General features: G+C 42.9%; 2 protein-coding genes across 5 annotated transcripts in view; one reads left to right on the top strand and one right to left on the bottom strand.

Annotated features, from left to right (window-relative positions):
* TBC1D23 (TBC1 domain family member 23) overlaps positions 1 to 5,998 on the bottom strand; it is a 41,954-nt gene extending 35,956 nt beyond the window's left edge. For all 3 annotated transcript variants that reach the window (XR_009631138.2, XM_060770720.2, XM_060770721.2), the window contains exon 1: positions 5,891 to 5,998. Coding sequence is in view for 2 of the 3 variants with exons in the window: in XM_060770720.2 (XP_060626703.2) it covers positions 5,891 to 5,928 (38 nt within the window). In the remaining variant the exon portion in view is untranslated. The remainder of the gene's footprint in view (positions 1 to 5,890) is intronic.
* A 2,055-nt stretch (positions 5,999 to 8,053) lies between these two features.
* The window catches only part of CMSS1 (cms1 ribosomal small subunit homolog), a 236,391-nt gene continuing 230,557 nt past the window's right edge, over positions 8,054 to 13,887 (top strand). Inside the window, exon 1 of one of the 2 annotated variants that reach the window (XM_060770724.2) lies at positions 8,054 to 8,219. In XM_060770724.2, coding sequence (XP_060626707.2) covers positions 8,135 to 8,219 — 85 coding nt within the window. In that variant the 5' untranslated portion in view covers positions 8,054 to 8,134. The remainder of the gene's footprint in view (positions 8,220 to 13,887) is intronic. The other variant, XM_067466616.1, reaches the window with a different exon arrangement.

Genomic DNA, 13,887 nt, shown 5'->3' with positions numbered 1-13,887 from the left:
CTACAGGAGGCCTATAAGCAGAACATGAGTGCAGCAGATCCCTTCTGATGATGGCCTCAGCTAATAGGTAACAGCAAAATCAGGCATTGATACTTCAAAGTCACATATGAAGTGTTTTCTGCAGAAATTTGAATATAAAACAATCTACTCTACATTATACAAAGAAAAAGCTTAACCTGCTTTTGAGAAATTACTTATGTATAATAAAGAATGTCCAAGCACAACAAACTACTTGTAAGGCAAATAATCACTAACGAAGAGGAAAACATCAATAATATTATCATAAATGTCCATATTTCCTTATTGACCAATTAATATATGATATGTACTTGTTTTGAACCTGAGACTTTTGCTGGAACTATAGAAAAATACACTCTATTTTGGCTGCTGTAACACTCATTCATGTCCCATTTCTAGATGTGATGAGGCTTACATTTCTCAAACTGGTAGCAGCACAACAGCTGTTTTATATGGCATTTGGCTATATTCACGGCAGAGTCCACAAAAAACTGTGTGTATTATAAGAATATTAGAATGGGTATTCACAAATAAACTCTTCTGTAAGCCATATATAGAAGGACTGGTCAAATTATATCATGATTCTTAGGTTTATCTTCCTTTGCCTATACCCAAGACTTCTTCACCAATCACCTGACATATTCTGAAGAAAAATCAGTTATCATGGAGAACTTGCTCATCCATGAAGGCTACACATCTGGAACTCCCTCCCAAAAGAAATAAAGCTGCCCCCCTCCCTCCTCTCCTTTAAAAAACAACTGAAGACCTACTTCCGCTCAGTAGCATACGGAGAGAAGGAGGAATAGATGGTTGAGAGATTGTTGTGGCCCTCTGGTTGAGAACTATTTGTATTTGGGCTTTCCTGGTCCACACCAGCCTAATGACCTCATTTGACGACATAACCAACCCACACTGTTTTGTAAACCCTTGTTGGCTATTGTACACTAATGTGGATGTTTTATTTAGATTTATGTTGTTATAGAATTTTGTCTGATTATGTGTAGTTTAATTCATTGATGTCAGGTTTAATTTACTGATGTTAGGTCTTATTTTGATGTTAGGCTTTAATGTTACTTTTATATGTGGGGGTTTTCTGGGATTTTATGCTAGTGTGCTTTATGTTGGCATTGAATGTTTGCCATTGTTATGCTGGAATCTAACCTGAATTCCCTCGGGGAGATAGGGTGGAATACAAATAAAGTTTATTATTATTATTATTATTATTAAAATATACTATGAAATTAAGTGCTACAGCTACCATGTATGTTTTAAGGTAGTGAGTAAATAAAGGTAGTGAAAATCCAGTTAGAAAAGTTGTTGCTATTATTGTACAATATCAGTTGAAAATTACTCAACTACTTATGGCATTTATGGCAACCATCAAGTGGCCAAGAGTTTCCTGAACTCCTTGCAACACAGTAAACAAAAATTCCCTTTACGTGTGAAAAAACTGAATCAGCGCTTACAAAATCTTGATTGCCCTTGTATGACCTGTTCAATTCTTATCCCTGACCACTCTGAACTTCTGCTTTTCTCCTCCTCAGCTGCTTCAAGACAGTTAGAGGAAGTACTACACTCTTCCATTCTGCAGTAGCTATAGAGTCAAATGGAAATTCCCCAGCACCATCTTCTGTGTTCATCTCTCCTCTAGGAAGAAATGGAACCATTTCTAGGACTGACTCCAATTCCCATCCCAGTAAGGCAGCCCAAAAAAATACCATGATATCAAAAAACGTTTCCAGCAAAGCCAAAAAGGACTAAGTCTCCCTGTTTAAATCCTTGCAGATGTTGTTCACTAATACAACTGAAGCTGTCTCTGTTCCATAAGCAGACCTGAACACAGACTGAAACAGATCAAGATAATCTATTTCATCTAACAACATAGCTACTGAGATAAAGGTAGCCGGTTACCATCCAAATGGAATTGCCTAGATGTCTAGCTCTATTAACAAAGAAATGCAGCAGCATGATCAAGTTATTTTTTACTAGAAAACAATGCACCTCCACATGTTGGGCTGGCACAGTTGAACACAGCTAGCCTCTAGAAATCTGTTGCTAGAAATGGCCCTAGAGGCTCCAAAATTATATCCCTTCCTTAAAAAAATAAAACCTGTTGAATTCATGTTTTTCTAAATCTGAATGATTAAAAAATCTGACTGACTGTAATCCTTGTCTCAAGCTAAAAAGAAACTTAAGTTAATTCTCTACAGCAGAGCTTTCTAAACATCTCATATTGGTGGCACACCATTTTTATGTACCGTATATATTATTTCACAGCACAATAATTCAGTTTTACTTGCAAACCAGAGGTTAACTCAACCTCTTATAAGAGATATGGACACATACATAAACTGTAATAACAAAAAATATGGGGGACACAGCAACTGATGAAAACCTTTCATTTATATTTTTTAAAATACATAGTTTATTACATAGACTCAGCGGTCTTTCATTACGTTCCCCTGACACACTAAAGCCAACACACTAACGTGTCCCAACACACCGTTTGGAAAGATATGCTCTAGAACATAAAAGTAAGCTAGGCTTCTAAAGATGTTTTTGGTAACCAGTGATATTCACAGCTGACTTTTATAGCTGATTTTACAACCCTCCAGCTTTTGTCAGACTTTAAACAATGGATCTATTCATTGGGCAAAGCACATCTTGCTGCAAAATCAGTGTATAAAATGCTACAATGTGCTAAAGGATACCATGGACCCTGACACAGTTGAAAAACTTGGGTTATTTTTGTTGGGGCTGCATGTTCACCTAAGAATTTAAACAGAGCTGATACTAAGGGAAAGTCATGGTAGGACAAAGCTCTTAGGATGTGGTAATATACTATATTTTAGCAACATTAAATCTCTGTATAGTTTCTTGTCTCTCTTTTGTGGTTTGGGAATACAGAAATGTGTGCAACAAAACTGCAGATGATGTGGAAATCTAAGTTTTGTAGTTGATATTCAGGCTCTTCTGCCTAATGTTTCCTGGTGAGCTGTATTGCTTACCATGTCTCAGCATGTCTCCAAAGCACTTTTCAAAGCTAGATTGTCTTACATTTGTTAACAAGCAACAGAAGAGCCCTACAATTGCATTTATTGAATGGATATGTCTACAAACACTGAGTCTAAAACTCGGAGAACTGCCTGCATTTTATCTTCAGGTTTGCTGTATAAAAGAAGTGGTGAATATGTGATGACTGATTGAACTGGACGAATGTATGTGGAAGATGTAAGTGGACTATAAAAATTGGAGTTTGTCCTCCCTGAAACTTCCTTTTCAACAGTGATACACTTCCAACACTACACTGCCCTTTGGAACTCTACAACAGTCTTTGTTGACATTATAACTATCTCCAAACTGATTTGTTTGTCAGCATATCCCAAAGTATTTTTGATTTTCTTATGTTCTCACTCAATTCCTAGTATAAACTGCAATACAAAGGTACAAGAAAATCAAGAGAATACTATGTCGTGTTTATTACTGTCTCATTTCACAACAATTAAAAACCAGTCACATAAGCATTAATTTTCCATCTAGCCACCAAACATGTGTCCTCCAGATGCTCTGGGCTAGACTTGCAATCACTCCAAAATAACATTGGCAGGAGTGCTGGTAACTGTAGTCAAAAATGCCTGGAAGGGATTGGATTGGACAAAACCTTCCAGTGTAGCATCATTGCAGTTTGGCATCACTTGAACTGCTATGGTTCAATGCTATGGAATTATGGGAGCTGAAGTTTTATAAGGTTCTTTATCAAAGAGGACTGGTGTCTCAGGAAACTACAACTCCCAGGATTCCATACCATTGAGACAGAATTAAAAGTGGTGTCAAACTGTTTAAATTCGACACTGTAGATACACCCGCAACTGGGAAAATTCAAATCCAAATCTCTGTTTGACCATGAGATCATTAGGTAGGATCAGTATAGTGAGCCCCTGGTGTCTGGTGGGATTTGACTTCAGGACCCCTACCTATGGATACCAAAATTCATGAGTGCTCAGGTCCCATTACATCCCATGGCAAAGTAAAAGGGTATCCAAGGTTTGTTTTTTTGAATTCTCTTTCTGGAATGTTTTCAAGCTGTGGATAGTTGGATCTGTGGACAAAGAGGGCCATATGTAACTCTCATCCAAACCCACTACAGAGGAGTATTTCAAGGCAAAACACAGACTGAAGAGATCAACATTTACTGCACTAAATTATGTTGAAGCAGAACATAACTGCAATACATGAACATCAAGGCTGATGATCCTATTCCTACAGAAATCCTGTACTCAGTCAATATTTTTAAAACAGAGTATTCCAAGTATTTTACTATTATAACCATTGCTTGCTGCAGGTTTTCCTACAAACATCTAGGCATAAGACATCTGTTCACCAGGGCACAACCTGCCACATTAATATTAATCGCATCATATTGAATGCCCTCTAAGAGTTACAGTGACACACTTAGTACCAGCATCCTGAGAATATATATGGATTTTGCATGCATGGATTCAATTATCCATAGCTTGCACAGACACACACACACCAAAATTGTACCAATTTTTGTACCAAACAGGGTGCTGTACAACACCATAGTTTAAAATGGAATTGAGCTTCCATGGAATTGAATTAATCAATTCCATGGATTCATCACTGAGCCTGGAATCCCAGGTTGCAGCAGTGGCCAGGGGAGCGTTCTCACAATTAAAACTTGTGCGCCAGCTGCACCCGTACCTTGGGAAGTCAGACTTGGCCACGGTGGTCCATGCTCTCGTTACATCTAGAATAGACTACTGCAATGCACTCTGTGTGGGGTTGCCTTTGAAGACTGCTCGGAAGCTTCAAATAGTCCAACGAGAGGCAGCCAGGTTAATAACTGGGGCAGCATACAGGGAGCACACAACTCCCATGTTATGCCAGCTCCACTGGCTGCCAGTTTGCTACCGGGCACAATTCAAAGTGCTGGCTTTGGCCTATAAAGCCCTAAATGGCCCTGGCCCAAATTACCTGTCCAAATGCATCTTCCTCTATGTACCATCGCGGAGATTAAGATCCTCTGGGGAGGCCCTGCTTTCCATCCCGCCATTGTCATAGGCGTGATTGGTGGGGACGAGAGACAGGGCCTTCTCGGTGATTGCTCCCCGGCTATGGAACTCCCTTCCTTGTGAGATCAGGTCGGCCCCCTCCCTCCTGTCCTTTAGAAGGATGGTAAAAAGTTGGCTGTGGGACCAAGCTTTCGGGACAGGGCAATGAAGCGACAATGACAGGGCCAATTGGGTTTGATGCAGATGGCTAGGACAGTTTTAAATTGTGTTATTTTAAATGGTGTATTTTAATATTTAGATAAATGTTTTTTGATGTTTATGTATTATATCCAGGCATTGAATGTTTGCCATGTATATGTTGTGCTCCGCTCTGAGTCCCCTTCGGGGTGAGAAGGGTGGAATATAAGTGTTTTAAATAAATAAATTGGTACATTGCAGGCAGGTTGTTTTGGAACTAAACCTCAGCAGATACCAAAGGGATAATGGGAGTTGTAGTTTGGTGAGGCACAAGCCTTCTGTGGCAGGGAAAACCTGAAGACCTAATAAATCCCACAAGTAGATGTATCTTTCGACAGCTTCTCTTGATCCTCAACAAAACTAGACCTTAGAAACCTAACTCCTTAAGGAAAAAAATAACTTCACAGATCTTTCCTTTGGGGTCAGAAATAACCCCCCAAAAGGGAGGAGAATAACCTGGTTCTCTGGATCTATTTAAGGCAGTGCCTTTCCGTCTAGTAGCCTCCCAGAGATTGCTACGAAGGGCAGCAGCTAGAGAGGAAATCCTACTACTCTCCCAAGCCTTTCAGGCAGCTGCCCCATCGACAGGTTGTCCAACTCACCAGCTGCTCAGCGGAGGCGCTTCCTCCCCCTCCGCCATCGCTGTTGACGTGCCCCGCCACACCGCCGTAAAGCGGCACCTCCCTTTTCCAACGTCTTCAGTCGCACAAGCCGCCCATCGCCTTGCGTGCCTGCCGTAAAGCTGTAAAGGCGGCTGCGGGGCAACCTAATACATAGAGCTATAGTTTTAGAAAAACTACACAGTCCTTGACTTCCGGGCACATTTTTGTGAAACTTCTGTTTCCTGTACAGACAGGCAAACAAACAAATCAATCAATCCAAAAAGCAAACTTTGATTTTTGACACTTAATATAAAGGACATAAAGGAAAAATGTGTAGAGATGCATGTTAGGACATTTTATACAGTTCTGATAGCTAGTCAGACTTCTTGCTCCCTCGCATGATTGGCTGGAAAAGAGACTGGCTGGGATTGACAGGAGGTCCCTTGTATGTCACAGCCTACAGGCAAGGATTCCCATGGCAGGAAAAACAGCAGCTGGGGGTTGGTCTGTACAAGGAGAGCATCCTTGGATGGTGCAACCCAAGAGGAAAATTGGCTACAGCACTCTGCCCCGTAGAAGACTACTAGGCAAACAACTATATTGTGGAGCTTAGCTTTAAGAGCTTAGCCTTAAATTGTTCAGGTGTTTTTGAGTCTCACAAAATGCCAGTAGTTGCTCCCATTTCAACCAGGCTGCATTTATTCGTGACTGTACATCTGACATTGTGTCACCATCTATGGAGCCCAGTGACCCTGGGTATTTAAATTGGGTGGCCTTCTTTAGTTTTTTTGTTTTTGTTTGGGGCTTGTTGCTGGCCCTTCCCTTGGGACCCATATTGAAGCAAAAAAAAGAAAAGCCAATGGGATTTTGGCCTGCATCAATAGGAGTCTAGTGTCTAGGGTCCAGGAAAGCCATGCTACCCCTCTATTCTGCCTTGGTCAGACCACACCTGGAATACTGTGTCCAATTCTGGGCACCACAATTGAAGAGAGACATTGACAAGGTGGAATGTGTCCAGAGGAGGGCGACTAAAATGATCAGGGGTCTGGAGAACAAGCCCTATGAGGAGCGGCTTAAAAAGTTGGGCATGTTTAGCCTGAAGAAGAGAAAGCTGAAAAGAGACATTTATTTATCATGTCAGGAGCAAACCAAACAGCTGTATTGCATTTTTTAACAAACAAACAAAAAAGCACAAAGTTTGCATGCTTGGTAGTTGGTTAAATGTCCTTTGACCAGTATCTGGCCACTTGGAGTGCCTCTGGTGTTGCTAAAAGAAGGTCCTCCACTGTGCATGTGGCAGGGCTCAGGTTGCATTCAGCCGGTGGTCTGTGGTTTGCTCTTCTCCACACTTGCATGTTGTGGATTCCACTTTGTAGCCCCATTTCTTTTGATTTTTTAATATTTTTTATTGAGATTTTATGGTTGCGATACATCAAAAAGGTGTAATGTATTTATTTTTTTTAAAAAAGGGGGGGGAGTGAAGGTAAGAAGGGTAGGGAAGGTGGGTACCTACCAAATGGAGGGGGGGGGAAGAAAAGGGGGAGGGAAAAACCAGACTAAAGGAAAGTAGGGGGGTTGTGCATGTAGCCCCATTTCTTGAGGTTGGCTCTGCATATTGTGGTGCCAGAGTGCAGTCTGTGTAGTGCCTTCCAAGTCCCCCAGTTTTCTGTGTGCCCAGGGGGGAGTCTCTCATTTGGTATCAGCCATTGATTGAGGTGCTGCGTTTGAGCCTAGCCACTTTTGGACTCTCGCTTGCTGAGGAGTCATAACAGTCATGTATAAATATGTGAGAGGAAGTCATAGGGAGGAGGGAGCAAGCTTGTTTTCTACTGCCCTGGAGACTAGGATGCGGAACAATGGCTTCAAACTTCAAGAAAGGAAATTCCACCTGAACATGAGGAAGAATAACTCTGAGAGTTGTTCAGCAGTGGAACTCTCTGCCCCAGAGTGTGGTGGAGGCTCCTGCTTTGGAGGTTTTTAAAGAGAGACTGGATGGCCATCTGTCGGGGGTGCTTTGAATGCAATTTTCCTGCTTCTTGACAGGGGGTTGGACTGGATGGCCTATATGAGGTCTCTTCCAACTCTATGATTCTCTGACCCTTCCTTTCGCTGCTGCCTCTGTTGAAGCGACTGCGAGGTCCGCCCCTGCCTGTCTCGGTGGGCGGGCTTCCCTCCAGGCTGTGGGGCGGGCCACTTCCTGGATGGAGCCGGCGTGGCCAAAGGAGAAGCGGCTGTTTGGGGAGCATGGCAGACACGCTGGAGGAGCCCTGGTGGGAGGCACGAGGAGCGGGAGGAGGAGGAGACAGCGGGACAGGTAGGACTCCAGCAGGTGAGGGCATGGCTCCCTTGAAAACACACACACACACACAAACTCTAGGAGGAACTGGGTCTGTTGAGCTTGCAGAAAACAAGCCTGAGAGGGGGCATGTCAGTATGAGAGGAGTGGGCCAGGCCTGTTTCCTGCTGCTTAGGGCACGGAGTAATGGATTCCAATTGCAAGGGGAAGGGTGGGGGGAGAGGAAGATATTCCTGCTAAACATTAGGAAGAGGTAAGAACTTCTTTAGCAGTGGAATCTGCTGCCTTGGAGTCTCCTCGGGATGGCCATCTGTTGGGAGTGCTTTGGTTGTGTGTTCCTGCATGGACTGGAGGAGCCTTGGGATCTCATCCAGTTCTACAGTATAGAATTAATGCAGTTTGACACCATAGGCATTTCTAAATACTTACTTAGGTGATCCCTTGTTGGCCGAATAGGACAGGCATGTAGTGGGGGGGGGGGGGGGGGGGCTTGAGGGGCTTCAGCCCCCCCCCCCCCCCCAAATTCTCATGGTGGTTCGCGAAAAGGCCTTACTGGTGCATTATTTAAACTGTTATGTTTATTCATATCATGATCTGATCACCATGCTCAATATATCCCATATGCATGGGGGTATTGGGGTAATGATACAAAAGGTTTGCTAGGCTAGACCCTCTTTCACTCAGACTCAGCCCCCCCCGAAACTCAGCCCCCCCCGAAACCCCCTGAAATTTTTTTACCCCCCCCCCCCCGAAACGAAATCCTGGCTACGGGCCAGGAGTAGGATAGTCTTCCAGGATCAGAATTCTTGTGAGCCTGTAGGTGGCTGTGGAGCCCTATTCTTGACCTGCATCTTCTCCCACAGTGAGGGCATTGGTTTCCAGGTGGAAGGCGGTCTCGGCCGGGGTTGGCTTGACACGCCTTCCTCTTGGCATGTTTCTCTTTTTCACCCTCAATTCGTGCCTCTTCAAATTCTGCAGCACTGCTGGTCACAGCTGACCTCCAACTGGAGCGCTCAAGGGCCAGGGCTTCCCAGTTCTCAGTGTCTATGCCAGAGATTTTAAGGTTGGCTTTGGGCCCATCTTCAAATCTCTTTTCCTGCCCACCAACATTCTGTTTTCAATTCTTGAGTTCGGAGTAGAGCAACTGCTTTGGGAGACGGTGGTCGGGCATCCAGACAACGTGGCCGGTCCAGCAGAGTTGATGGCGAGGACCATAGCTTCAGTGCTAGTGGTCTTTGCTCCTTCCAGCACGCTGACTTTTGTCCACCTGTCATCCCAAGAGATTTGCAGGATTTTCCGGAGGCAGCACTGATGGAATCGTTCCAGGAGTTGCATGTGACCTCTGTAGACAGTCCACGTTTTGCAGGCATACAGCAGGGTTGGGAGGACAATAGCTTTATAAACAAGCACCTTGGTATCTCTACGGATGTCCCTGTCCTCAAACACTTTCTGCTTCATTCGGGAAAATGCTGCACTCGCAGAGCTCAGGCGGTGTTGTATTTCAGTCTGCTGAGATTAAACAGCTTGCCATCTGTCCAATAGATGATTTCCACTCCGGTGGGATTCTTCCCATCAACAAGGTGAAGTATCACAGCGATGAAGATGGAGAATAAAGTTGGGGCAATAACACATTCCTGTTTGACACCTGATTCCACCTTAAATGGGTCACTTTGGGAGCCACTGCTGTCCCGGACTGTTGCCATCATGTCATCATGGAGGGATGTCATGTCATCATGGAGTTATCATGGACTGTTGCCATCATGTCATCACTGTATTTCTAAATACAGTGTAACAGACATAGGAAAAATGGAATAGTCGGACAATGTGATTGGACAATGTTTTTAATAGGAGACCCTAATGTTCATGTTTGTTTTTGTTATGTTTTTATTACTTGATTGTTTTTATTGCATTGAATTTGTATTTTATGGTCTTGGCACCAACTGTAAACCGCCCCTAGTCACCTGCGGGCTGACAGGGACGGTATACAAATATAGTAAATAAATAATAAATAAACTTGCTACTTCATCACACTAGAGAATGAATCCACTTTAAATCCGTTTCTTCTTCCTGCAGAATTCTGGGGTTTGTAGTTCAGTGAGGCTGTTAAAGGCTCCTCCCTAAACTACAAACCCCAGAATTCTGCAGGAGGCAGCAACTGGATTTAAAGTGGATTCATTCTCTAGTGTGATGAGGTCCTAAAAGACTTAACTGCCAGTACTCAGTGCTATGGGATCCTGGGAGTTGTAGTTCAGTGGTGCACCAGCACTCTTTGGCAGAGAAGGTTAAAGACCTTGTAAAACCACAACTCCTATAATTCCGTAGAATTGAGCCGTGACAGTTAAAGTGGAGTCAAATTGCATCCATCCTTATAAGTCTGTGACATAGGGCCCTTCCACACAGCCCTATAACCCAGAATATCAAGGCAAAAAAATCTGCTTTGAACTGGGTTATCTCAGTCCAAACTGCCATAAATTCCAGTTCAAAGCAGATAATGTGAGATTCTTCAGATCGGTACTGGGTTTTTTAATTTTTAATTTTGGAATAACGATATTTATCTATAAGCAAAGGTAAAGGTTTTCTTCTGACATTAAGTCTAATCATGTCCGACTCTGGGGTTGGTGCTCACCTCCATTTCTAAGCCAACGATTCAGCGTTGTCCATAGACACCTGCATGGTAATGTGGCCGGCATGACTGCATGGAGTGCTGTTACCTTCCCGCCAGAGTGGTACCTAATGATCTCATATTTGCATGTTTTTGAACTGCTAGGTTGGCAGAAACTGGGGCTAACAGCCGGAGCTCATGCCACTCTCTGGATTCGAACCTGTGACCTTTCGGTCAGCAAGTTCAGCAGCTCAGCGCTTTAACCTACTGCGGGCTCCTTTAAGTATAAGTGCATCATGAGATACCTTGGAGATGGAACCCAACACTCAACATGTTGCTTCATATGCACCTGATGGCTGTTTTTATACAAAGTTTGTGCACATTGAACCATCAGAAAGCAAAGCTGCCACTGTATCAGCTACCCATGTGGGGAATGTGGGATTTTTGAATATTTAGAATGTCAGAATTCCAAATAAGGGATACTCAATTTGCATTACATTTTTATTTTTTTGCCCAAGAGTCCTTTATTTACTGGTGCTTGTTCATTTTAGAATGTATTTATCCTCTATGTGCTCGCTCTCCCACCTCATTTTTAGCTAGGCAATCCTAATACGTTGTAAGCCGCTTTGGGTCCTGTGAGGGAGAAAAGTGCAATAAAAATTATTATTATTATTATTCAAACTTTATCTTCAGTTTTTGTGAGCATGTTTTAGTACATACTGCATTTCTGAGTCTAGATTGTCCGTCATTCACATGGCAGTGCTACATGTGCATAAGAATGAGGCATAACTGTAGCACTCTCCTGGTCAAAAAAACAGGCTTTTGATAATAATTACGATATGAAGACAATGACAATGTTTATATCATGTATTTATTTACATTATGAGTGCTTTAGCCATGGACTTCATATCTGTTTTATTCCTCATTCACAAACAGAAGCTCAGTATGTGGAATCATGTCCAGTTCAAATTAATAACAAGCCACTGTTCCCACTATATGGACAGAAAGGACCTTATAATATTAATGATTTCCTCAGGGAATCTTTGGAATTGTAAACTAAGCAGTCTTTTGTCTCTTTCACACTACAGAGTTATAGCACTTGGATACCACTTTAACTACATTGTCTACCTTTTTTTGGAATCATGTAGATTATGATTTCATGACATTGCTTTATAACAGGCAGCCTTGTGTGATAACATTTTATAGCGCCATTACAAATGGTTTTCAGAGAAGGATATGAACCTGAGACTTGATAGTCATGAAATGGATCATTATACAAAGGAATCTTGTAGTAGTTTTGAGATCAAATCTGTCAGGAGTGCTTTGAATGCGATTTTCCCGCTTCTTGCCAGGGGCTGGACTAAAGGCCCACTAGGTCTCTTCCAACTCTTATGATGTTATGATCCAGCTCTGTGATTCTATGAAAGCTTATGTGGCTTCTCTCAGACTCAAAGGTGCCAGAAGATCTCTTTGCGTATAGATATTCGTTTTGGATATTCTTTGCCTGAGCATTAATACCATGATATCCTCTTGTAATGATAGGAGCCCCCGGTGACGCAGTGGGTTAAATCCCTGTGCCAACAGGACCAAAGACCGACAGGTCGCAGGTTTGAATCCGGGGAGAGGCGGATGAGCTCCCTCTATCAGCTCCAGCTCCTTATGCGGGGACATGAGAGAAGCCTCCCACAAGGATGATAAAAACATCAAATCATCCAGGCGTCCCCTGGGCAAAGTTCTTGCAGACATCCAATTCTCTCACACCAGAAGTGACTTGCAGTTTCTCAAGTCACTCCTGACACGACCAAAATCCTCTTGTACTGCCTGAGGGTAGGCTCCAGAGGGTGTTGCTTGGGGATAGCAGCTCTTCAAAAAGGACACTTCTTATGGCATACTACAAGGTGCCGTTCTATCCCCACCCAGTGCTGTTTCATATTTTCATCAGAGTTTCTCAAACTGTGCTCCTTCAGTTGTGTTGGACGTCAGCTCCCATAATTCCTAAGCTGGCTGCGATTTTTGGGAGCTGAAATCCAAAACACCTGGAGGAGCACAGTTTGAGAAACACTGCTCTACTTAGGAGAGATAATCTAAAACAGTGTTTCTCAACCTGTGCATCCCCAGGTGTTTTGGCCGACAACTCCCAGAAAACCCAGCCGGTTTACCAACTGTTAGGTTTTCTGGGAGTTGAAGACCAAAACACCTAGGGACTCACAGGTTGAGAAGCACATCGTGCAGGGTATTATCACTATGCTGTGCAGGGTGCTATTGCTATGCTAATACAACCCAAATACTGGTATTTCTCCATGCCTTCAATAATAGTCTCAGGTAAGGAGTCTCCTCTGAATGAATGCTTGGAGAAAAACAAAAACAAACTGAATCCAGATAAGATGGAGTTGCTTTCTGTCAGGGGTCTTAACTTGGGCTTGGAGGTGTGGCAATCAGTTACACTTCCCCTAAAATACTGTTTTCACAGCTTGGTGGTGCTTCTGGATCAATTGCTCCAAAGAATAGCTCAAATAAATGCCAGATTCAGTGAGTGTTCAAGATCAGCTTCAGCTGTTGTGCCAGTATAACTACCTCCTCAAACTAGAGCATTGGTTCTCAACCTGGGGTCCCCAGATGTTTTTGGCCTTCAACTCCCAGAAATCCTAACAGCTGGTAAAACTGGCTGGGATTTCTGGGAGTTGTGGGCCAAAAACATCTGGGGACCCCAGGTTGAGAACCACTGAACTAGAGGATCTCAAGATCATAGTGTACTGCTAGCAACCTCAAGGTTAGATTTCTGCAATATGGGAAGTGCATTTCTGAACTTTCTTGATCCAAACTTCAACACTTTTCAACACAATTATTATCTTTAGATGCCCATTGAGTATTGGCTACATGCTATCTTGTGACAATTTAATTTCTCTTGTGGAACATAGCATTTTCACAAGATTCAAACATATGCTTTGTAGCTAGGATAATGTAGATTCATTTGGTCCTGCCACGTAGATGAACATGTATTTCAGTTAGTATAGATTTATTCAATTGGTGTGAAGAACAGAGGTGTTACTGTCTGTGGCACCTGTGATAGTGAATTGATACTACTATAACCCATTCTTA

Source organism: Anolis sagrei, chromosome 3 (genome assembly GCF_037176765.1).
Source record: "Anolis sagrei isolate rAnoSag1 chromosome 3, rAnoSag1.mat, whole genome shotgun sequence".
Lineage (NCBI taxonomy): Eukaryota > Metazoa > Chordata > Lepidosauria > Squamata > Dactyloidae > Anolis > Anolis sagrei.
Note: the sequence above shows the minus strand (reverse complement) of the source record. Positions and strands in the feature narration are given on the sequence as shown.